The sequence below is a fragment of the Cucumis sativus genome, chromosome 2 (genome assembly GCF_000004075.3).
Source record: "Cucumis sativus cultivar 9930 chromosome 2, Cucumber_9930_V3, whole genome shotgun sequence".
Taxonomy (NCBI): Eukaryota; Viridiplantae; Streptophyta; class Magnoliopsida; order Cucurbitales; family Cucurbitaceae; genus Cucumis; species Cucumis sativus.
The window spans coordinates 5,721,386-5,738,507 of NC_026656.2; the positions used below are offsets into that span (position 1 = coordinate 5,721,386).

Here is a 17,122-nt window from a genome sequence, read left to right on the forward strand (position 1 = left end):
CAAATCTATACACAAATTTGAATCTTAATGATGAACGAATCTCAAATCTTAACAACTAAAAACCATCGCTCTAGTCCTAAAAAAAAGAACAAAAAATCTTTCTTCTTTCTTTCAGAAAGAAAAGAGGGAAAATTGCATATGGTGAAGTTTCATCTATAAGTGGCTCTTCCTCTTCCTTTGCAGTGTTCAAGTCCCTTCAATTTCTTTATTGAGTTTTAAAATGGATTATTACCCTAACAATTTTAAAATTGCCATCTCATCAGTCCAGTCATCATCCTAGTCAATCTTACGTTAACCTATGAACGGTTCGTATCATATTAAGGACTAAAATGAAATATTATTAAAATCTCATAATTAAGTAAAAACTAAACGCAAGACTAACCCAGAAAGTGATATTTTTCCAAAAAAGAAAAAGGAAAAGAAAACCGACCGGATCCATCGCAGTTACATCAGACCTTAGACCGCGCACCAAATCGTATTGGTAATAACCATCGTTTACGCGAGCTCCGATCTCCGAAATGGCGGACGAGGTGAACAGAGCTGTGAGTACTTTTACTATTTTAATCTTGCTTTTCCTCTCACAACTCATATGTTTCCGATGCATTAGCCTTTGGTTTTCTTTTCTCCAATCAGACTTTCTTGGAAATTCAAGGTCGCATGATTGAAATTACTGGAAAGCTGAAGCAGGTAAATTCCCTTTCGTTTATTGGACTTACTGGGATTTTTTTAGTTTGATCTTTTGCGCCTATAGGAGTGAAAGGTTTTTGTAATTCTTGTCTGGATTCGTCTTACTTCCAGCTTTGGTGCTGATGATTGGAATGCTTATTCTTTTTCTCAGTATTTAGTAAGGACACCTTCGAATCTAGGTTAATATTGTAAGTGGTACAATTACAAAAGTTCATAAAAGCATTCTAGAAAATAAAAATCATTTGAAAAATCTATCGCATTTCTTTCCTGTATAGCTGTCCAAGGAGAGTTAATATCATCATTTGGGTTATGCTTTTTGGGTCTCTTAATTGTAAAAAAGACTCTTCTAAGGAATTTTTCAAATCATTCACTTTTTCCCTCAATTTTCCCTCTATGCATGAATTACTAAAACCATTATCGCGACTTCCATATGCTCATGTTTTCTTTTCTTTGTTTAGTGTGAATGTTCTTTTGATTAACTAGATCCAAAACAGTAGGATGAGTAGGGAAAAGAAAAAATGAGCACATGGAAGTCGCGGAGATGGTTTTGGTAGTTAATGAGACTAAAAGAGTTTGGAAGATAAAGATGAAGATGAAGATTATTACTCTGACTTCTTTAGGTCCTCTTTTTGAGGAACTGTTTCAATCTAGGGGCTTTTTTTTTATAACTTCTTTATTCATGATGAACAATTTTACTTGCTATGACCTCCATTTCTATAGCAATGTCATCACAAAGCATTCTAGTTTCAAGTTCACTATCATCTACTCTCTCAACCCCACTACTACTAACACATCTTTCTCCATTAATAAGTGGTTCAAAGTATTGGTAAGATTACAATCATGTAATTCCTTGCTATCTAATGACTTTCTAGGTTAAACATGACTCTCATGCATAGGTGCAACATGCGCTTCTTTTAACTACTTTCTACCTTAACAATGTATGGTAGGTTAAGTAAGAATTTCTAGTAATAGTTGGCATTGAAACTAGACTTAGATTTAGTGTACCTTGAAGATCTCCATACCTTTCTATCTTGATGGCACCACAAATCCTCACAAGGTGATTTTTTTTTTCAATTAGCAAACATCTCGACAATCTTCTCATCAAGTTCTTTGTAGAATCGGTCCGTGGTAGCTTCCTCATGCTCATAATTTGCAATTTTCTACACTTTTGCTCTCTTGTTTCAAATTTTGCAATTTATGGACTCGTTAGAAGCTTTTGATATCTTTCTGCGAAGGTAGTGCATGCTTTTCCACTTCTCATGAGAAGCATATTTCTCAAATGTAGACTATAAGTTCTACCTTTTCACCATATGAAATCCATATCCCTTGTGAATTGGAAACAAAAACCCTTTTTGGGTATGTTAACTCTCAATTCTCAAACACCAAGACCCTCAATTGATCCGTTTTTAACCTTAAGGATCGAGTTAGACATGAATTGCCTTGTGAAGCAAGTTCACGAGACAGAACAAGGTCCTTAATCTGGGGTTCAAGCACTCCACAAGATAGGATGATCAATCCTGCTCACTACTCAAACAACAAGATAGGATAACCAATCATGCTTAAATGTTCTTGGCATGCAACTCAACACTTAAATTGCAAAATTCAAAAAGCTATCTTGGTTGAACTTGAAAGAAAAAGCACCAAAGCTAAAACTCAATTGATATGATCGTGATCTTCTCAAAATGACTTAAACAGTCTTCCATTAAAATGCATCATAGATCATAGATCATAGCAAAATGACAATACCCTACTTATTGGAAAATAATAAAATTACATTCAAATTATTAAAAGAAAATTATAAATAGTAATTTGATGTCACAGTTTATATCGGAATTTCAGGAACATAACATGGCATAGTGTCTAAGGCAAGTCTTAAACGCTCAAGATTAAGTTCCAGATGCACTGATGCAGTTTCTGTCTTTTGTGCATTACAAATTAGTTCTTTGTCAGTCTTCTACGTCACTTTATCTGAACAGAGAAATTTTTTACTTTATGAGTTAAAACTGGTCTTTTCCTTTCTTTACAGTTGCAAACCCAGATACGAAACAAGGAGGGAGAGAAGAAGCGCGCTTTTTTGACCTTGGAGGAACTTAAACAGTTGGCTGAAGACACTAATACATACAAATCTATAGGTACTTATCAAAGCTTTATTTTTAACCGGAAGCTTGTTCATCCTTAGTCTAAATCATGATTCTGGCAGAACGTGTAGTAGTAAAACCTTGTTAGATTCACTTTACTTATCACTGATTTCCTTTCATCATTTTTTGTGGTGCAGGGAGAACGTGAGTTATGTTGCAATTAAGTGATCGACTTAAAGTTTAGATCTTTCATTTCCCATACTGTACAGATGAAATCCTCTTACTTTGTGTTGCTTCGTCCTGACCAGGTTTGTTTTAGAGTCAAAGTCAGTTCTAATGAATGAGCAGGAGCAAAAGTTCAAGGATAGTGAAACGGCAATTGCCTCGCTCCAGGTACATATTAAAATTAGTTTCCTCTGCAGAGACGGGACATCTACTTTTTTATTCCCAATTGTGTATACATGTCATTGACGTTGTCTCTTTTTTAAGATTTAGTTGCATTTGACTTCACTAAATAACATGTTCTTGCCCTTCCTAGTTGTATATTTTCTTGCCTTCACTAATTCTGACTTCAGTACATACGTTTAAATTTATCCACACATGCACATAGGCTATTTTCTTCTATCATTTCTTGGGATTTCCACACATTTATCTCGATTGAGTCAATTTGACATTTTTCCACTCTTTTTTGTGTGAATGAATTTCAAACTCTAGCCCTCCAAATAAAGTTTGCTGAAGAGTTTGAATGTTGGATGCCAGCGATATTATTTTTATTCTTGGCATTTTACTAAGCAAACTGTTAAATCTCCAATTCCTCATACATATAAAAGGAGGGCCAAGAAGGGAAATGCACCCGATGATATGAGTTCAGGTGAGGCCAATGGAGAGGATGGAAATACCTGAGGGTTCCACCTGGTTGGCAATATAAATAAAGAATGTTTTGGGGATCAATATTTTTAGGTTTTATTTGGTAAAAAGCTGCTGTGAGCTTTAAGGACAGAGGATTCCAGTCTTCGGAAGGAGCTGATTATTTCTTTATTTGTTTGTTCTTGCCTTCCATTTGTGTTCTTTTTTAGATTCTATTTTGGCTTTTTGAACTGGTGATATTATTGCAATATATATTAAGCAGAGTATTGTCTCTGTTTTAGCCATGCTCAGGTTAAGGGAGTCTTAACACAAACTTATTCCTCTGTTTTTACCCCTTCTTTCCCTTTTATCTCAAATTACTTGTGTAAGTAACATTATAACTGGTGGAAGTGTCCTTGAGATTTGGAATGCAGTGTACTTTCAATGTTTCCCTTTGAACTTTCTTAGAGGTATTCTTATATGTATATATAATGATATTCTTGTTTTATCTTGGACAAACGTCATGAAAGATGGTTTTGTTGAACATATGCAGAGCTCAAAGGAGTATTTAGAGAAGCAGATGGCTGAGGTGGAGAACAACTTGAGGGAGCTGTTGCAACAAGATCCAGGTATAGCTCGCCAGATTATGTCTATGTCTGTAGCATAGGGCAGGCAGGGTCTTCCCCCCTCTTGGATGATTTGACATTAACTCAACTTTTTAATTTTTAATTTTTAATGTTCACATTCTTGGGTAAGAAATTATTTCGCTGGTTTAGTGTTGTGAGTTTTGATTCCACCTGGTTAGCTTCTATAATTTCTGATGCCCAAAACTTTGTTTCATATGCATTTCATACTCCTAAGTGCCGAACTCTGTCTTTGTGCTGTTTTTGTGGTTTTTAGTTTTGGTTAAATTACAAATGTCAATGTGATCTAGTGAAAGTTAGATTTTAGTCTATAGCTTTCTAAATAGTCCCTTCAATAGGTATTATTTATGGAAATTTTATCAAACCTTTGAAACTATTTATGAGACTAAATTATAAGTACTTTTTCTTAAGTATAAAAACTAATTTCTAATTTTCTCCCTAGGTATCAAATTTGCAATTTAACATAGAAGTTTGAAGGTTAAGATGCAAGTAGCCTTGTTGGTTGAAACTTGATTGCAAACACTTAGAGTAGTCGATCAAAATAAAAATTTATGGGTGCAATTGTAATAAACTTTTTAGTAGTGTTTATTTTTCAGTAATGTAAATAACCAGAATCATAAATGTTATAAATGTTTGATATCGTTAGATTATCATGTAACATGTTTGTTTGAAGAAATATTTTTGTAGATATCTGAAAATATTTTGGTTACTGGGTTTGTGTTTGTTTTGTATGATTTCTATTTGAGAATGTCTTAAATTTACAATACATTTGTAGGATTTCTATTACTACTATTTTTTTAATTTACAATCAATTTGATATAATTTGAACTTATGTAATGTTATTTGTTATTGTCAATTTAAAATAATTTTTTTATATATTATTTTTCTCAACAAAATAATATATTATACTTCAATATTTTTATAAAAATAATAAGAATTACAATATAATAAAACAAAATGATATACATGGTTGACTCTTTATTTTAAATATATAATGTAAATGAAGATTAATATATATAGGTAAAATAAAAAAAAAATGATAAAATTGTAAAATGGGTATATTAGAAAATCTTAAAACCCATTTTGCAATGTTATCCGTCTGATAAGCGAGCAATAATATCAATTAAGACTTAAAGCTTTAATGATTGAATTAAGTTAGACTTGGTAATTATTTTTTAGGGTCCATTTTAAATCAACAAAAATCAAGAAATAAAAGAGGAAGAAAAACCATACTCATGAAAGCCATTATTTTTTGTTAATAGTTTTTGAGTTTTAACTAATTCCAACTCTAGAAATATAGGGTATGAAGTGAATGAAAAAGTAGTAAAACAATTACTCAATTTTAGGTTAAATTATAAGATTACTTCATGAGATTTAAAATTTGTTTCTATTTGGTCATATGTAGTAGATTTTTTAAGTTTCAATTGTGTAATAGGTCTTAAAATTTTAATTTTGTATCTAACAAATTATATATATGTTCAAACATTTAGAAATTAATTAATCAATCAATCAATGAACTATAGAACCTTTTGTATACCATATGTATCACAAAGGTCACATATATTTCTAATTATTTCATTAGGAGTTTTTAGTTTTAATTCTAGATCAATTAAACATTTTCAATTTTATTTCAAACCTTTCAAGATATTTAATTATTTTTTTATTAACATCATTTTCGAATTTTGACTCTGCTTTCTTATTTATTAATTTTGGATGATATTCATTTAACACATGATATTTCAATTAAATATACACCACATATATTGCTTAGTATATAAGTTAGTAAAGTGTACAAATTATGTTGTTCAACAAATTATTTTATTTCTAGAAAATTCAAATATATATAAGATATATTGTGTTATATAAGACTTCTTCTCGATTCTTGTTTTAAGAGAACAATTTTCAAACTTTTAGAGAAAGTTTTCTTATTTCCGTAAGTTGTGAAAAGAATATTGTTTTAGGAATATCATAATCACGATAAACTTTCTTTACATATGTCTTTAGGCACATGTGCGTATATAATTGAATAGTACAAGGGAGCACACTCGAACAAACTTTTGTGTAAAATAATACTCTGTTAGGTTATTTATGTAAAAGTAGGAAATTATAGACAATTGTGTAAATTAACATATTTATTTAAGCTATATGCGCTCAAAATCCTACGTCTAACAAAGACTAAAACTTCATTTGTTGTAATAGGTCAATGATTTTTTTTTATAAGATGTTAAATAGTTCAATAACATATTCGACATAAAATTCGGAATCTTAGTAGACACAAATTTGAAAGTTGAAGAATCTATTACTATACTCATTTTTCAAAGTTTATGAATTTGTTGAACATAAAATTGAAGGGGTAAGAATCTATCCTATCCATTTTAAAGTTTATGGATAAAAAAGACAGGAAGGTGAAAGTTTTTGGATCTAAACTTGTAATTTAACTTTCATTTAATATAGAAATAGTCGTTAGAAAGGTATGAACAAACAAATTAAATAATAACAAAAAAACATTGGACTTATCATATTGATTGCCATTTGTTGGAAAAGAAAAAACAGATTTTGTAAACATTCAAACTTATAGTGGTAGAAAAATAGTTAGAATGTTCTTAATTTCAAGCTTAATCCAAAAAAGAAAAAAGAGAAGACATCTTAACTACTATCACATCAATTTTTTCATCCTCAGATTCTAATGAATTTTCACTTTGGGGATAGTTTTGATATATATTGTTGAAGTATCAATCTTAGTATTGAAAATTTTCAGAAAGAACAAAGGTATTTGTATTTAACAAAAAAGAATTTTATGATAGAAAAAGTTACATTTCTATCTTTGGAATTTAAGTTGGGAACAAAGTGATTTTGTTAAGTAATTAATAATTTGAATGGTTAATCAAATGAGTCGCTTTGGCCGAGTGGTTAAGGCGTGTGCCTGCTAAGTACATGGGGTTTCCCCGCGAGAGTTCGAATCTCTCAGGCGACGTTTTGGAATAATTTTTAGTAAAGGAAGTGTTTATTTAAGGGTAAATAAAATAGAGTGTTATTTGTTTTTTATGGTATCCGGGAGAGTGGTTAATTACGTAATTGTGGAATTATGTGTAGCTACGTGTACACTACCGTTATCCTCACCATCTGATTCTCACACTCACCATTCTCCACAGCTTTCACTCCAACTCTCCAACCTCATTCACGAGAGGGAAGAACTTTCCATTTCTTCCTTTCTCTCTCAGCAATGCCCACTTCAATTCCTTCTTGAATTTTGATCTCATTCAGTTCTTTCCCTTGTCTTCTCCATGTTCAATAACATCATCTATATACAATACAACAATTCTTTCTTTCATTTCTCTCATTTCTTCTGAATTACCCTGCATTATTTTTCTGTTTTGTAAACCCCCAAAATGTGGGTTTATCCTCATGTTCTTGATGAGCACTTCAATGCTATTACCCCACCACTTTATCTTTCATGACTGCACCAAGCTATCTTCTTCTCTTTCTAATTTTCCTTCCTGCAATTCATTTCATGAATTTTCTGCTTTCGGTCGTAAGGGAAAAGGGTTTTATCGGCATGTTCTTAATGCTAAGAAAAACGGGTATTCGAGGAAAAGGAGTTGGTGGCAGAGGTTTTTCTTTGACGATGATGGAAATTGGCTGGGTTTGAAGGATGATGGAATGTTGGAGGATGAGTTGGAGAGTATTGCGAGTGATGAAGATTTGTCTGATGATAAAAAATTTGAGGCCTGGAAGAAGAGAGCTGAAGCTATTATAGAGTTGAAGGAAGCACAGGAAGATGTGAGGAATGAACAAGGGCAGAGGTGGACTGATTGGCTTTATGAGGACACAAACCATGCTCGAACTTCGTGGAGTCAAGATTGGGATAATGGTCTTGGGGAATTGAATGAAGAATCGTCTGATGCTAGTGATTTAGTTCCTGAGAAGGGATTTGTTGAGTCTGTTAGAGATTTGGTTCTTGGGAAGGAAGAGGATGACATGCTCTATGAAGATCGTGTATTCCAGTATGCCTCTTTAAATTCGGTAAGCTCGTGTATTTAATGTTGTATAACCTTAAATGGACAGGTTCTTACTAGTATTAATATCATTCACGACCAACTTAGTTTACTACTCTATTGAGATTTTATTCTAGTAACTTGTGCAAAATACAGGCCGAGGCTGCCCTGTTCTTATATATACATACATACATACATACACACACAATCATATAGATGTGCTTCACGGAAAAATCAAAGCAAGTTCCTCAATTACATTAAGCAAATAAGAAATCCCAGAGCTGAGCTATCCTTTCTTTGCTCCCACTCAATTTCTTCACACCCTTCCGTACACCCTAAAACCCCTACTAAAACCCTTGCTCACTCCCATAGTTCCTTCACACTGAAAGAGTCTCACCTTTCCCTTTCATTTCTGGGGAAAGTTCATTTATTTTGCCATCTTAGGTAATTACCTCTACCGGTTCGTGAGAAATAATTTATGTAAGCTGATTCTTTATTGTATTTGCATAACTTTTTTTTCCTTGATCTTGACCTTGCTACTGTATAGATTCCTCTGGCACCATCTTAGGTGGCATTTCATTTGCCCAATGTCTTCAATATTTAGGTAGTAAAGACAATTTCTTTATTAGGCTTGTTGATAGCTGAAGAAGTATTTGTGTTTATGGAATAGAGATTGTCAACAATTTCTTAAATTGGGCCATATCAGCAGAAGGGGTCTACTTCTATTTCTTAGTCAGGTTTTACTGGATGTAAAAGAAAAAAAAATCAAGGGTTTAAATGGACTTGCATTATGAGGTTGGAAGATACAGACTTTTATAGTGCTGATTCACATTCCCTCGTGTGGTGTGATCTATGTCTATCACCTAGTTACCTTGCCTCGTGATTCTCATTTCTCAGGTAAGAATTTACCTAAGGTCCGGAGATGGGGTTAGACAAATGAAACTCAATAAACCCAAAATCTCTGTGAGAAAAGTTTATGTAAGCTCTGTCCCAATTTTTGTTGTAGATAATTTCATGGGAAAAAGCCTCTTGACTAGTGCTTTTCTGGTCTGTATTCCATTTCACTCGGAAATGATGCTTCTATAGCTGGCTTTTAGATGCCTCAATAATAAATTTGGGATCATGGGCTGAGAAGGGGACTGTTTGATTGGGAGATGGGGACAAGATAAACAGTTTGGTGTGCGTTTTGGCCGAGACAAAATCAGGTGGTCAGGTTGGATTTTAGAACACTATTTGGGTGCTTGTTTTTGACACCATCCTACTCTTGAGAAAGACCACCTGCCGATCTACAAAACCAGCCACTAGATCACCTCCACACATCATACTGGCCTGCAAATCCTTTGCATTTAACATTTTTAAAATAAAAGGATTGCATTTAACATTTTTAAAATAAAAGGATAAAATAAAGTAAAAATAAAATAAAACAAACCCTCTCATTTTTCTTTCAGTCTCTGTATATACTTTCTTAGACATAAGAATTCTAGGAAGGCTGGCATATTTGTTAAGAATGCATCAGTTTTCTGCTAGATATAAATAGGATGCATGTTTTGCTCTTTTACAGTGTGTTCAAATCTTCTATTACAATATGTTCAAAACTTTTTGAGAACATTGGTCTCTCACGGAGCAGTGATTATACATTTAAGCTGATTGGATCCCTTTCAAATATACAACTGAACAGGGAACTGCCTTGATCTTTGAAATTATTGGTTTTCACATTGTTTTCAGAATGAAACCACTCCTATTCTGAGCTCTTTTCATTTTCATCTTTGCAGGCAAAATTTCTCACAGTTTTAATAATTATACCTTGGGCATTGGATTTCGTGGTTCATGATTATGTTCTCATGCCCTTTCTTGATAGGTAATAGATGAGTAGTTTTACATTATGACATGTCCTGCCTAAAAATAATAGATGTTATCAAATGATGCATAAAACTTTTACTTCACTTCATTATACGATGAAAAATGATGTATCTAGCATGTGGCCATAGGCAAACAATACACTTGCTGACTGATGAGCTTGACCACCATACCCCATGCTCTTTACTTTTCCAAATATTCTTCTGAATCCTTTCATATGTATATATGCATATAAAAGAGCAGTTTTGAATCAAAATTTGTTTCTTTTTTGGGGAAAAAAAAGAATTGTGCTTCATTTGGAGCTGCTATTATTCATTGCTATAATTGAAATTGAAAGGTATATTTTTTTTTCCAATTTCTCTATTTTTTACTTATGATATATTTCCATTGTTATGTAGATGGGAAATCTAAAATTTAAATAATTGGACTACAATGAAAGAAAAGAAAAAGACTAGTCATGCTCAAAGCATGAAATTTGGTATTTTAGATTCTTCAATGGTTCTTTGATAATTAATCTCATAAAAATCTCTATCTGTAGGTTCTTAAGTTTACGTTGAAATCATTTTTAAAGATTCCCTTTGGTAACAGTTCTGAATCTCTAAATTATCTCTGTCAACTTCTGTAATGTTACTACATTAACAGGTATGTCAAGAAAGTGCCACTGGCAGCTGAGATGCTTGATGTGAGAAGAAACCAGAAGCTCGAGATGGTTGAGGAACTGAAAATTGAGAAAGAAAGATTCAAACTTGAGATGGAAATTGGAAAGTCTCCTCCCCTTTCCGATGAAGAGTTATGGTGGGAATTACGGCATAGAGCGTAAGTTTTGCATCATAATTTTTTTCTTTGGAGGAGAAACTAAAGTTTGTTCATGAGAAGGAAATACTGAATATTGATTCTAGAGAGAAGTTAAACATCCTAGTCCTTTTATATTTTCATTATGATTGTGGCACGTCTGAGAGACTAATTCATTGCAAAACATGCATTAGACTAGACAGCCTAAGATTTGTTTGCTGTTTAATGATTTATGCGGTTCCTTGGTCTTCTCATTGGTCATAACCCTCGCCTTGGAACATCTTAGAGTAAAACAAAATCTTGGAGAAATCTTGAATGAATCTTTGTTTGAATAATATCTAATTACAACCTAGGAACTCCTATTTAAAGCCTACAAATCAGCCTTTTACTCCATAGAAAACATGCTTTTCTAGGATGAAGGCAATTAAAACACTTATGGTAAAAAATAAAAGAGAACTTGCTGAAAAATAGTGGCTTCCTAAAGTAACTACCCAGCTATGAAGCACAAACACTTCATTTTGAATGGAGTGTCCATGTCAGACACGTGTCCAACACCAACACAGGTTAGGCCTCATTGTTGTATTTTAAGGTAGCTGTGGATGTTGGTTATATCCTCTGGAGTTGTGATTTCGCTTGGGCTATTTTTGGTGTGGTTTCTTTGAGGTTTTGATTTTCTGCCTTATTAGTTCCCAGGCTTCAAGGAGTCATTTAAGGAGTTATTCTTCGATTCACCCTTTCTAGAGAAAGGGTTGATTTTGTCATAGGCTGGGGTGTGTGCTATTCAATAGAATTTTCAAGGGGAGCGAGAGCTCTAGTAATGATTTTGATGTCTTTGTTTGATCTTTGTCTCTCTAGGCCTTAGAGTTCGGACTTTTTTTTTAATTACTCGTTAATTTTACTTGATTGGAGTCCCTTCTTGTAGTGGCTCCCTTTTGTGGGCTTTCTTTTTGTAAGCTCCTATATTCATTCTTTATTTTCTCAACGACAGTCAGGTATTCCATTAAAAAATGATGAATGAGGTTTCCTTTTACCTGCTATTTTAGTTTTGAGACAAGGTATATCTTCGTTGTTTAGAGCTTTTCTTTTGCTGTATTATGGAGCAGTTATTGGGAATGTGTAGGTGGTCAAAATAGAGAGATTTTGTATCTTGCTAGATCTAATGCCTCCCTTTGGATTTCCATTTTGTTTACATTTTTGCACTTGAAAATAATCAGCATGTCTACGCTCATAGTGTTCCTATGCAAATAAAATAGAATGGTCTTTCGTATGTGTTGTTTTGTTGTGGCTTTTGGTTGAGTTTACACACATACTAAAAAAACACCTCTTCTGCACTCATACACCTTCCGTATATGCACATCATTGTGTATTTTAGTTTATGTAAGTGATTTCTGTATGCAGGCTATTCCATTTGATATGAAAAACTACAATTTTTTTTTCTGGCTGAATTATTGTTGCTTCAACAGGTTAACATTGAGAGATGAGTGGAGGTTAGAGAATCGTAAAGCATTTGCCAACATATGGTCAGACATGGTATTTGGGATCTCATTATTCATTCTTTTGTACTTCAACCAAAGTAAAGTAAGTTGTTACCTGCTCTTTCCCTCTCTGACTTTTATCAGTGATTGAAATTTTGCCATACCGTTTTCCCTTTATCATCATAATATTATTTTCCAATCATCATAAAAAAATAATGAATGCATAAATACCATCCGAAAGTTGAGAATAAATTAAGAAAATGCAGAAAAAAGTGCTGCAGTAACCATTCTATCTTCATTCTTCTTGGAAGCCCCCCCTTGATTCACCCGTTGTAATGAATAAAATTTGATTAACTACTGAGTGGATTTTGCAGCAGATCCACACCATAGAAACTTTTTTACACACTGATTAAAATCTTTGTGCAAGCATGGACTCTCTGTTCAGACCTTCTTGACTACAAAAATTTCTTCTAACCCCAAGCACTTCTTTGGACAAACAAAAAAAGGTCTCCTCTACTCCTCAACTATAGTGGCATCTCCCGAGATCATTACTCAATCTAACCAAAAAAAACTTGCTTTCCATTTGACAATAACTAAAATCCATGGAGTTTCTCACTTATTAGTTCTCATAATTAATAATGAAAAGATTAAGGGTATGCTCGGGAATGATCTTGAATGGATATAAATAATTTTGTTATGTTCAAAATCACTCCAAAACATGTTTTTAATAATTCAAAATCATTTTTGATAGTATGAAACCGTGTTTAAAAATGTAAAATCAAACATTAAATTGATTTTGAATGATAATTATAGGCATGTTGAATTTACAAAAATGAATTTAACAATATCAAAATCAATTCCAAACATGCAAAGCTAAAAAGGAAATGTTTGTCATGGGATTTAGTAGTTGCCATGCAAGTCCTTATGTGAGTTTCAAACTCCACTGATGGTGTTGCATAAAGATTTTCCTGATGCTAACTTTTTGGGCAAAAATTGTAAGGATCTAATACTGCTTCAGTTATTGAACGAGTCCTCCATGGTCTGGATCTATTCTTAATAGCCTCTTTCAATAGCACCAGTTTTTTATTGAACATTGCCAAAATATGTCACAAATACCCGCATCAACTCCATTATAATATTGCTAAATTGATACTCACTAACAGTAGGAGTGGACTGTGAGACAAAACTGCATTTGTGGGAAAAAAATATCTTGGAAGTCTAAGCATCATAACTTTTATGATGTTTTGAATAGTCTTGAATAGTTTACAAACTATTTTAGCTAAAATATTAGCTATAGTTTTTTATTGATTTCTTATTATTTTTTGCTTATGCTATATTGTTAATTGTGCGATTAAAATGTTCTACAACTTATCAATTCTTTTTCATCCTTGGATTTTGCAGGTAGCTTTGCTGAAATTTACAGGTTATAAAATAATAAGTAATATATCAGATACTGGGAAGGCATTTTTAATTATATTAATTACAGATATTTTTTTAGGGTAACTATTCAGTCTTTACTATTGTTCTACCAATTCTTTTCATACATGATCGTGGTTCTAAACTTACTATTCGTTTTGTGCCAGATATGATAATGGATATTACTTATCTATAGTACTTCTGCATAGAGAGAGAGCCTGATGACATATTTTGTGATCTTAAGATCTAGCCTACTGGCTTGGCCAGCTTTTGACCTCCTTAAATTATGGAGACATAGATTTTACTGAGACAATGCTTGTACAATATGGCAAAGGAATTTGAGGCCCTTAATTAGAAGAGCTAGAATAATTGAGGCATTCTATATTAGGTAGTTCAATGTAGAAAATAACAAGTAGGAATTAGTGATCATGAATGATCATATTCTATAGCATGCAAAGCTCAGAGCTAGCATATCAATATTATGTTATCCATAGGTTGTGTGTATTTATCCCAATATCTTGTACAATTCGCTTATGGATTTAGTTCGAGGCGTACAGAAATTATATTTTCAATTTTAACGTGTTATTAAAATGTTTTTCTTTTTTGTGGCAGTTATCATTCTGAATCCGGTTGGCAGACTCTGTTAGAGATAATTGTTGAACACTATGGCCTTGAGGTTGATCAGTCTTTGATAACCATCTTTATATGCCTGGTTCCGGTTATGATGGATGCATGCGTGAAACTTTGGGTATGACCAAAAATATTTTTCCATTACCTATATTGTTTTCCATATTCCAACTGCACTTAGGGTTACAGCATATTGCCAACATGAACGTAGCTTGTTCAGTGGATAAATAGTATATATACTTTGTTCTGATGTAGCGTAAAGGGTAAAAGGAAAGAAATCTCCAATAATAAAATCACAATTTCTCTTTGGAGAAAGCAAACTAATCTTAATCCTAATCCTAGTTAATCTAAGAAACTAATCCTAATCCTAACAAATTAAGGAACTAATGCTAATCCCAATAAACTAATAAAAATAATTCTAATCCCATATTAATTAAGGATTTGACTAAGATAGCCTGATATATTCTTCGGTTTTCCCATAAGATTGTGAAGGACGTAATGTTGATAAACTATAGCCAAGTCTATCAAGTTTTTAATATTTGTAACTTCTATTTGATGGATATTACATCCATCCTTTAAGTTAGGAAAATATTGCAATTATAAAACTTTATTATTATTATTATTATTATTAATTTATAAAAAACAAGCCAACGCATTCATTAGGCACTGACCGATGGGCCAAGACAGCCTAACCAACCAAGGGACAAGGTGCCCCTTTTCCAAAAGGGGGGAGTACAAAAACGTCCTCCAATCTAAATTGATATTAATGTGAGTATATTAATTACAAAAAAGGCCTTGTGTTGGCTGAGGCTATAAACTGTACAAATTCACAAATGTAAGCAAAAGTGGGTAGCGTTATCTGAAAAAAATTCTAGCATTGCTCTCTGTAATCATAAACCCTTTTTATGTGTTATAATTAACCGTAGATGAGTGATATGAATTGAAAAAGATCATGACTTTTTCTTCCTTACTGGGATGAAAAGTATGTTTAGATTGTGATTGGGTTGAAATTTCAGCTAAATTTGTTTGGGATGAAAACTGAAAAGTATGTTTAGATTGTGATGTATTTTAATTTATATCATTACTTTTTTCTTCCTTCTGGACATTTATTATTGGCTTTTTCCATGGAACAGCTGTTTAAATATCTGCCAAGATTATCACCTAGAGTGTCGAATTTATTCCAGGAAATGAAGCGCCATTAATTTTTGAAATTTGGGCTGAGTCATTTGAGTAAGGTATAATATTGTATGAAGAATGCAGTTTTTTCCCTCGTCTCTTTTATTATAACATGATATGTGGATACTGGACTATTTGGCAGCAATAAAATCTTCATCCCAAGCAAGTTATCAAATCTCACATTAGATTGACTTACAAACTTCGAAAGTTACTTCGTTTTTTCTTTCCAATTTATGTTCCCGTATTTTTCCTTTACAATTGTATGAACACCAAATAGAGGGAGTCTTCTTGCAATATGGAAATGGGAATATCTTGTTACCGTTGCACCAAACCCTAAGCTAAGCCTCCCTATGTTTTTTTTTCTTCTCTTAGTTTTTAGCTTTTAAGCTTATTACATGGTTGATTTGTTATTTTTTAAAGCTTATTTACATGATAAAATGTCGGTATCATTAGATTAACATTAATAGGCATTTATTATTGTCTATCACTGACATTAATAAATGTGTATAGTGTTTATCATGCGTAAACAATGATACTTTGATATATTGAAAATATTTTCAAGATTTTGGTCATTTAAAACAACTACCTTTTAAGTAACTTACTTAAAATCCTTCGAATTTTGGTCTTTAGAATAGTTTGCTTTCTCTTTCTCTTTGCTCTTGTTTTAGTTGGTGAAATTGATGTATAAGAATTGAATGCACTAGTAAACTTGTTACATCTTAATACACACCTTGTATATAATAATAACGTTCAGGTCCAGACAAATAAGCCTATTATTAGTCAAACAAGTGTTGAAGATTTTAGAAGTTGGTTTCATATTTTACATCCGATTTTAACCTTAGAAGATTCATTTCTTTTATGGATGAGATTATTTAAAAAAAATTATGAAACCCTTTTAGGGTTGCCAAATTTGTTTATTGTGCAGGAAAAGCAGTGTTCTTCATGCAAACATGTTTGTTCTTTGAGCAAGAGTTGTTTTTTCTACAGCCATTGTGTTCTCGTTAGTTGCTCAATGTGTTTCATAGCTTCCACCGTAAGTTTCTTCATATGTTGTCTGCAACATATGGAAGATTATTCTTGTTTAGGAGCCTAAACCATTGTTGTCGATAATAAATATTTTGTCTTAGGAGGAGCCTAAGATACATGGACGAGAAAGAATTCTCTATCCTAGGAGAGCCTAAGATCTATCAATGAAGGAAGTTTGTTGAATTGAAGGAAAAAATAATTTCGTGAGAGGAAGTCTCACACCACTGTTGGAAGCTGAAGTGAAGACACTAGTATTACCATTCTTAGGGGAGCATAAGCACGTGGAGAGTGAGGACAACTCACATTTAGGGGAGTCTAAATATACTTGAGAGAGAGTCTCACGTTTAGGATAGCCTAGGTGATCATTTAGTTAAGCTCTACGTGAGTCAATGTAGTAGGAGTATTGCATTTAAATACTATATTGTAAACTGCTTAACTTTTAATATTAGTGGATTATCTTTCAGTGCCCCCAAGATGTAGGTGGTATATTGTCAACTGGGTTA

The 17,122-nt window shown here is 32.8% G+C and overlaps 2 protein-coding genes and 1 non-coding gene across 9 annotated transcripts; all 3 read left to right on the plus strand.

Annotated features, from left to right (window-relative positions):
• The first annotated feature begins 385 nt into the window (after positions 1–385).
• Positions 386–4,964, plus strand: LOC101214200 (prefoldin subunit 1). Of its 3 annotated transcripts, XM_004152801.3 has the most exons (7): positions 386–542; positions 634–687; positions 2,714–2,819; positions 2,963–2,969; positions 3,074–3,158; positions 4,165–4,240; positions 4,698–4,964. In XM_004152801.3, exons 1-7 carry the CDS (start codon positions 519–521, stop codon positions 4,715–4,717), a joined length of 372 nt encoding a protein of 123 aa, XP_004152849.1. In that variant the 5' UTR covers positions 386–518; the 3' UTR covers positions 4,718–4,964. The 3 variants fall into 3 exon arrangements, with proteins under 3 accessions (XP_004152849.1, XP_004152848.1, XP_031736852.1); XM_004152800.3 differs by lacking the exon at positions 4,698–4,964 and having other exon boundaries at positions 4,165–4,529; XM_031880992.1 differs by lacking the exon at positions 4,698–4,964 and having other exon boundaries at positions 446–530; positions 4,165–4,529.
• A 2,183-nt stretch (positions 4,965–7,147) lies between these two features.
• On the plus strand, positions 7,148–7,229 carry TRNAS-GCU. Its single transcript has one exon. It is a non-coding gene; the product is annotated as a tRNA-Ser (tRNA).
• A 144-nt stretch (positions 7,230–7,373) lies between these two features.
• On the plus strand, positions 7,374–17,122 carry LOC101213957 (chloroplast envelope membrane protein). Of its 5 annotated transcripts, none has more exons than XR_968653.2 (9): positions 7,374–8,278; positions 10,023–10,108; positions 10,750–10,923; positions 12,363–12,477; positions 13,776–13,873; positions 14,403–14,538; positions 15,551–15,652; positions 16,493–16,626; positions 16,721–17,122. XR_968653.2 is itself a non-coding variant. In XM_011650674.2 (8 exons), the coding sequence occupies exons 1-7, from the start codon at positions 7,661–7,663 to the stop codon at positions 15,617–15,619; spliced, it is 1,296 nt and encodes a 431-aa protein (XP_011648976.1). In that variant the 5' UTR covers positions 7,374–7,660; the 3' UTR covers positions 15,620–15,652; positions 16,493–17,122. The 5 variants fall into 5 exon arrangements, 2 of the variants coding, with proteins under 2 accessions (XP_011648976.1, XP_011648977.1); XR_004214537.1 differs by having other exon boundaries at positions 16,519–16,626; XR_004214538.1 differs by having other exon boundaries at positions 13,776–13,797; positions 16,519–17,122.

What these genes read in the sequence shown, in the direction of transcription:
- LOC101214200 (XM_004152800.3), top strand. Translation starts at nt 519, where the DNA reads ATGGCGGACGAGGTGAACAGAGCT. An exon ending in CGGACGAGGTGAACAGAGCT is followed by an intron (nt 543 to 633) that starts GTGAGTACTTTT and finishes TTCTCCAATCAG; the next exon opens with ACTTTCTTGGAAATTCAAGG. An exon ending in CGGCAATTGCCTCGCTCCAG is followed by an intron (nt 3,159 to 4,164) that starts GTACATATTAAA and finishes GAACATATGCAG; the next exon opens with AGCTCAAAGGAGTATTTAGA.
- LOC101213957 (XM_011650674.2), top strand. Translation starts at nt 7,661, where the DNA reads ATGTTCTTGATGAGCACTTCAATGCTATTACCCCACCACTTTATCTTT. An exon ending in TGTACTTCAACCAAAGTAAA is followed by an intron (nt 12,478 to 13,775) that starts GTAAGTTGTTAC and finishes TGGATTTTGCAG; the next exon opens with GTAGCTTTGCTGAAATTTAC. An exon ending in ATGCATGCGTGAAACTTTGG is followed by an intron (nt 14,539 to 15,550) that starts GTATGACCAAAA and finishes TCCATGGAACAG; the next exon opens with CTGTTTAAATATCTGCCAAG.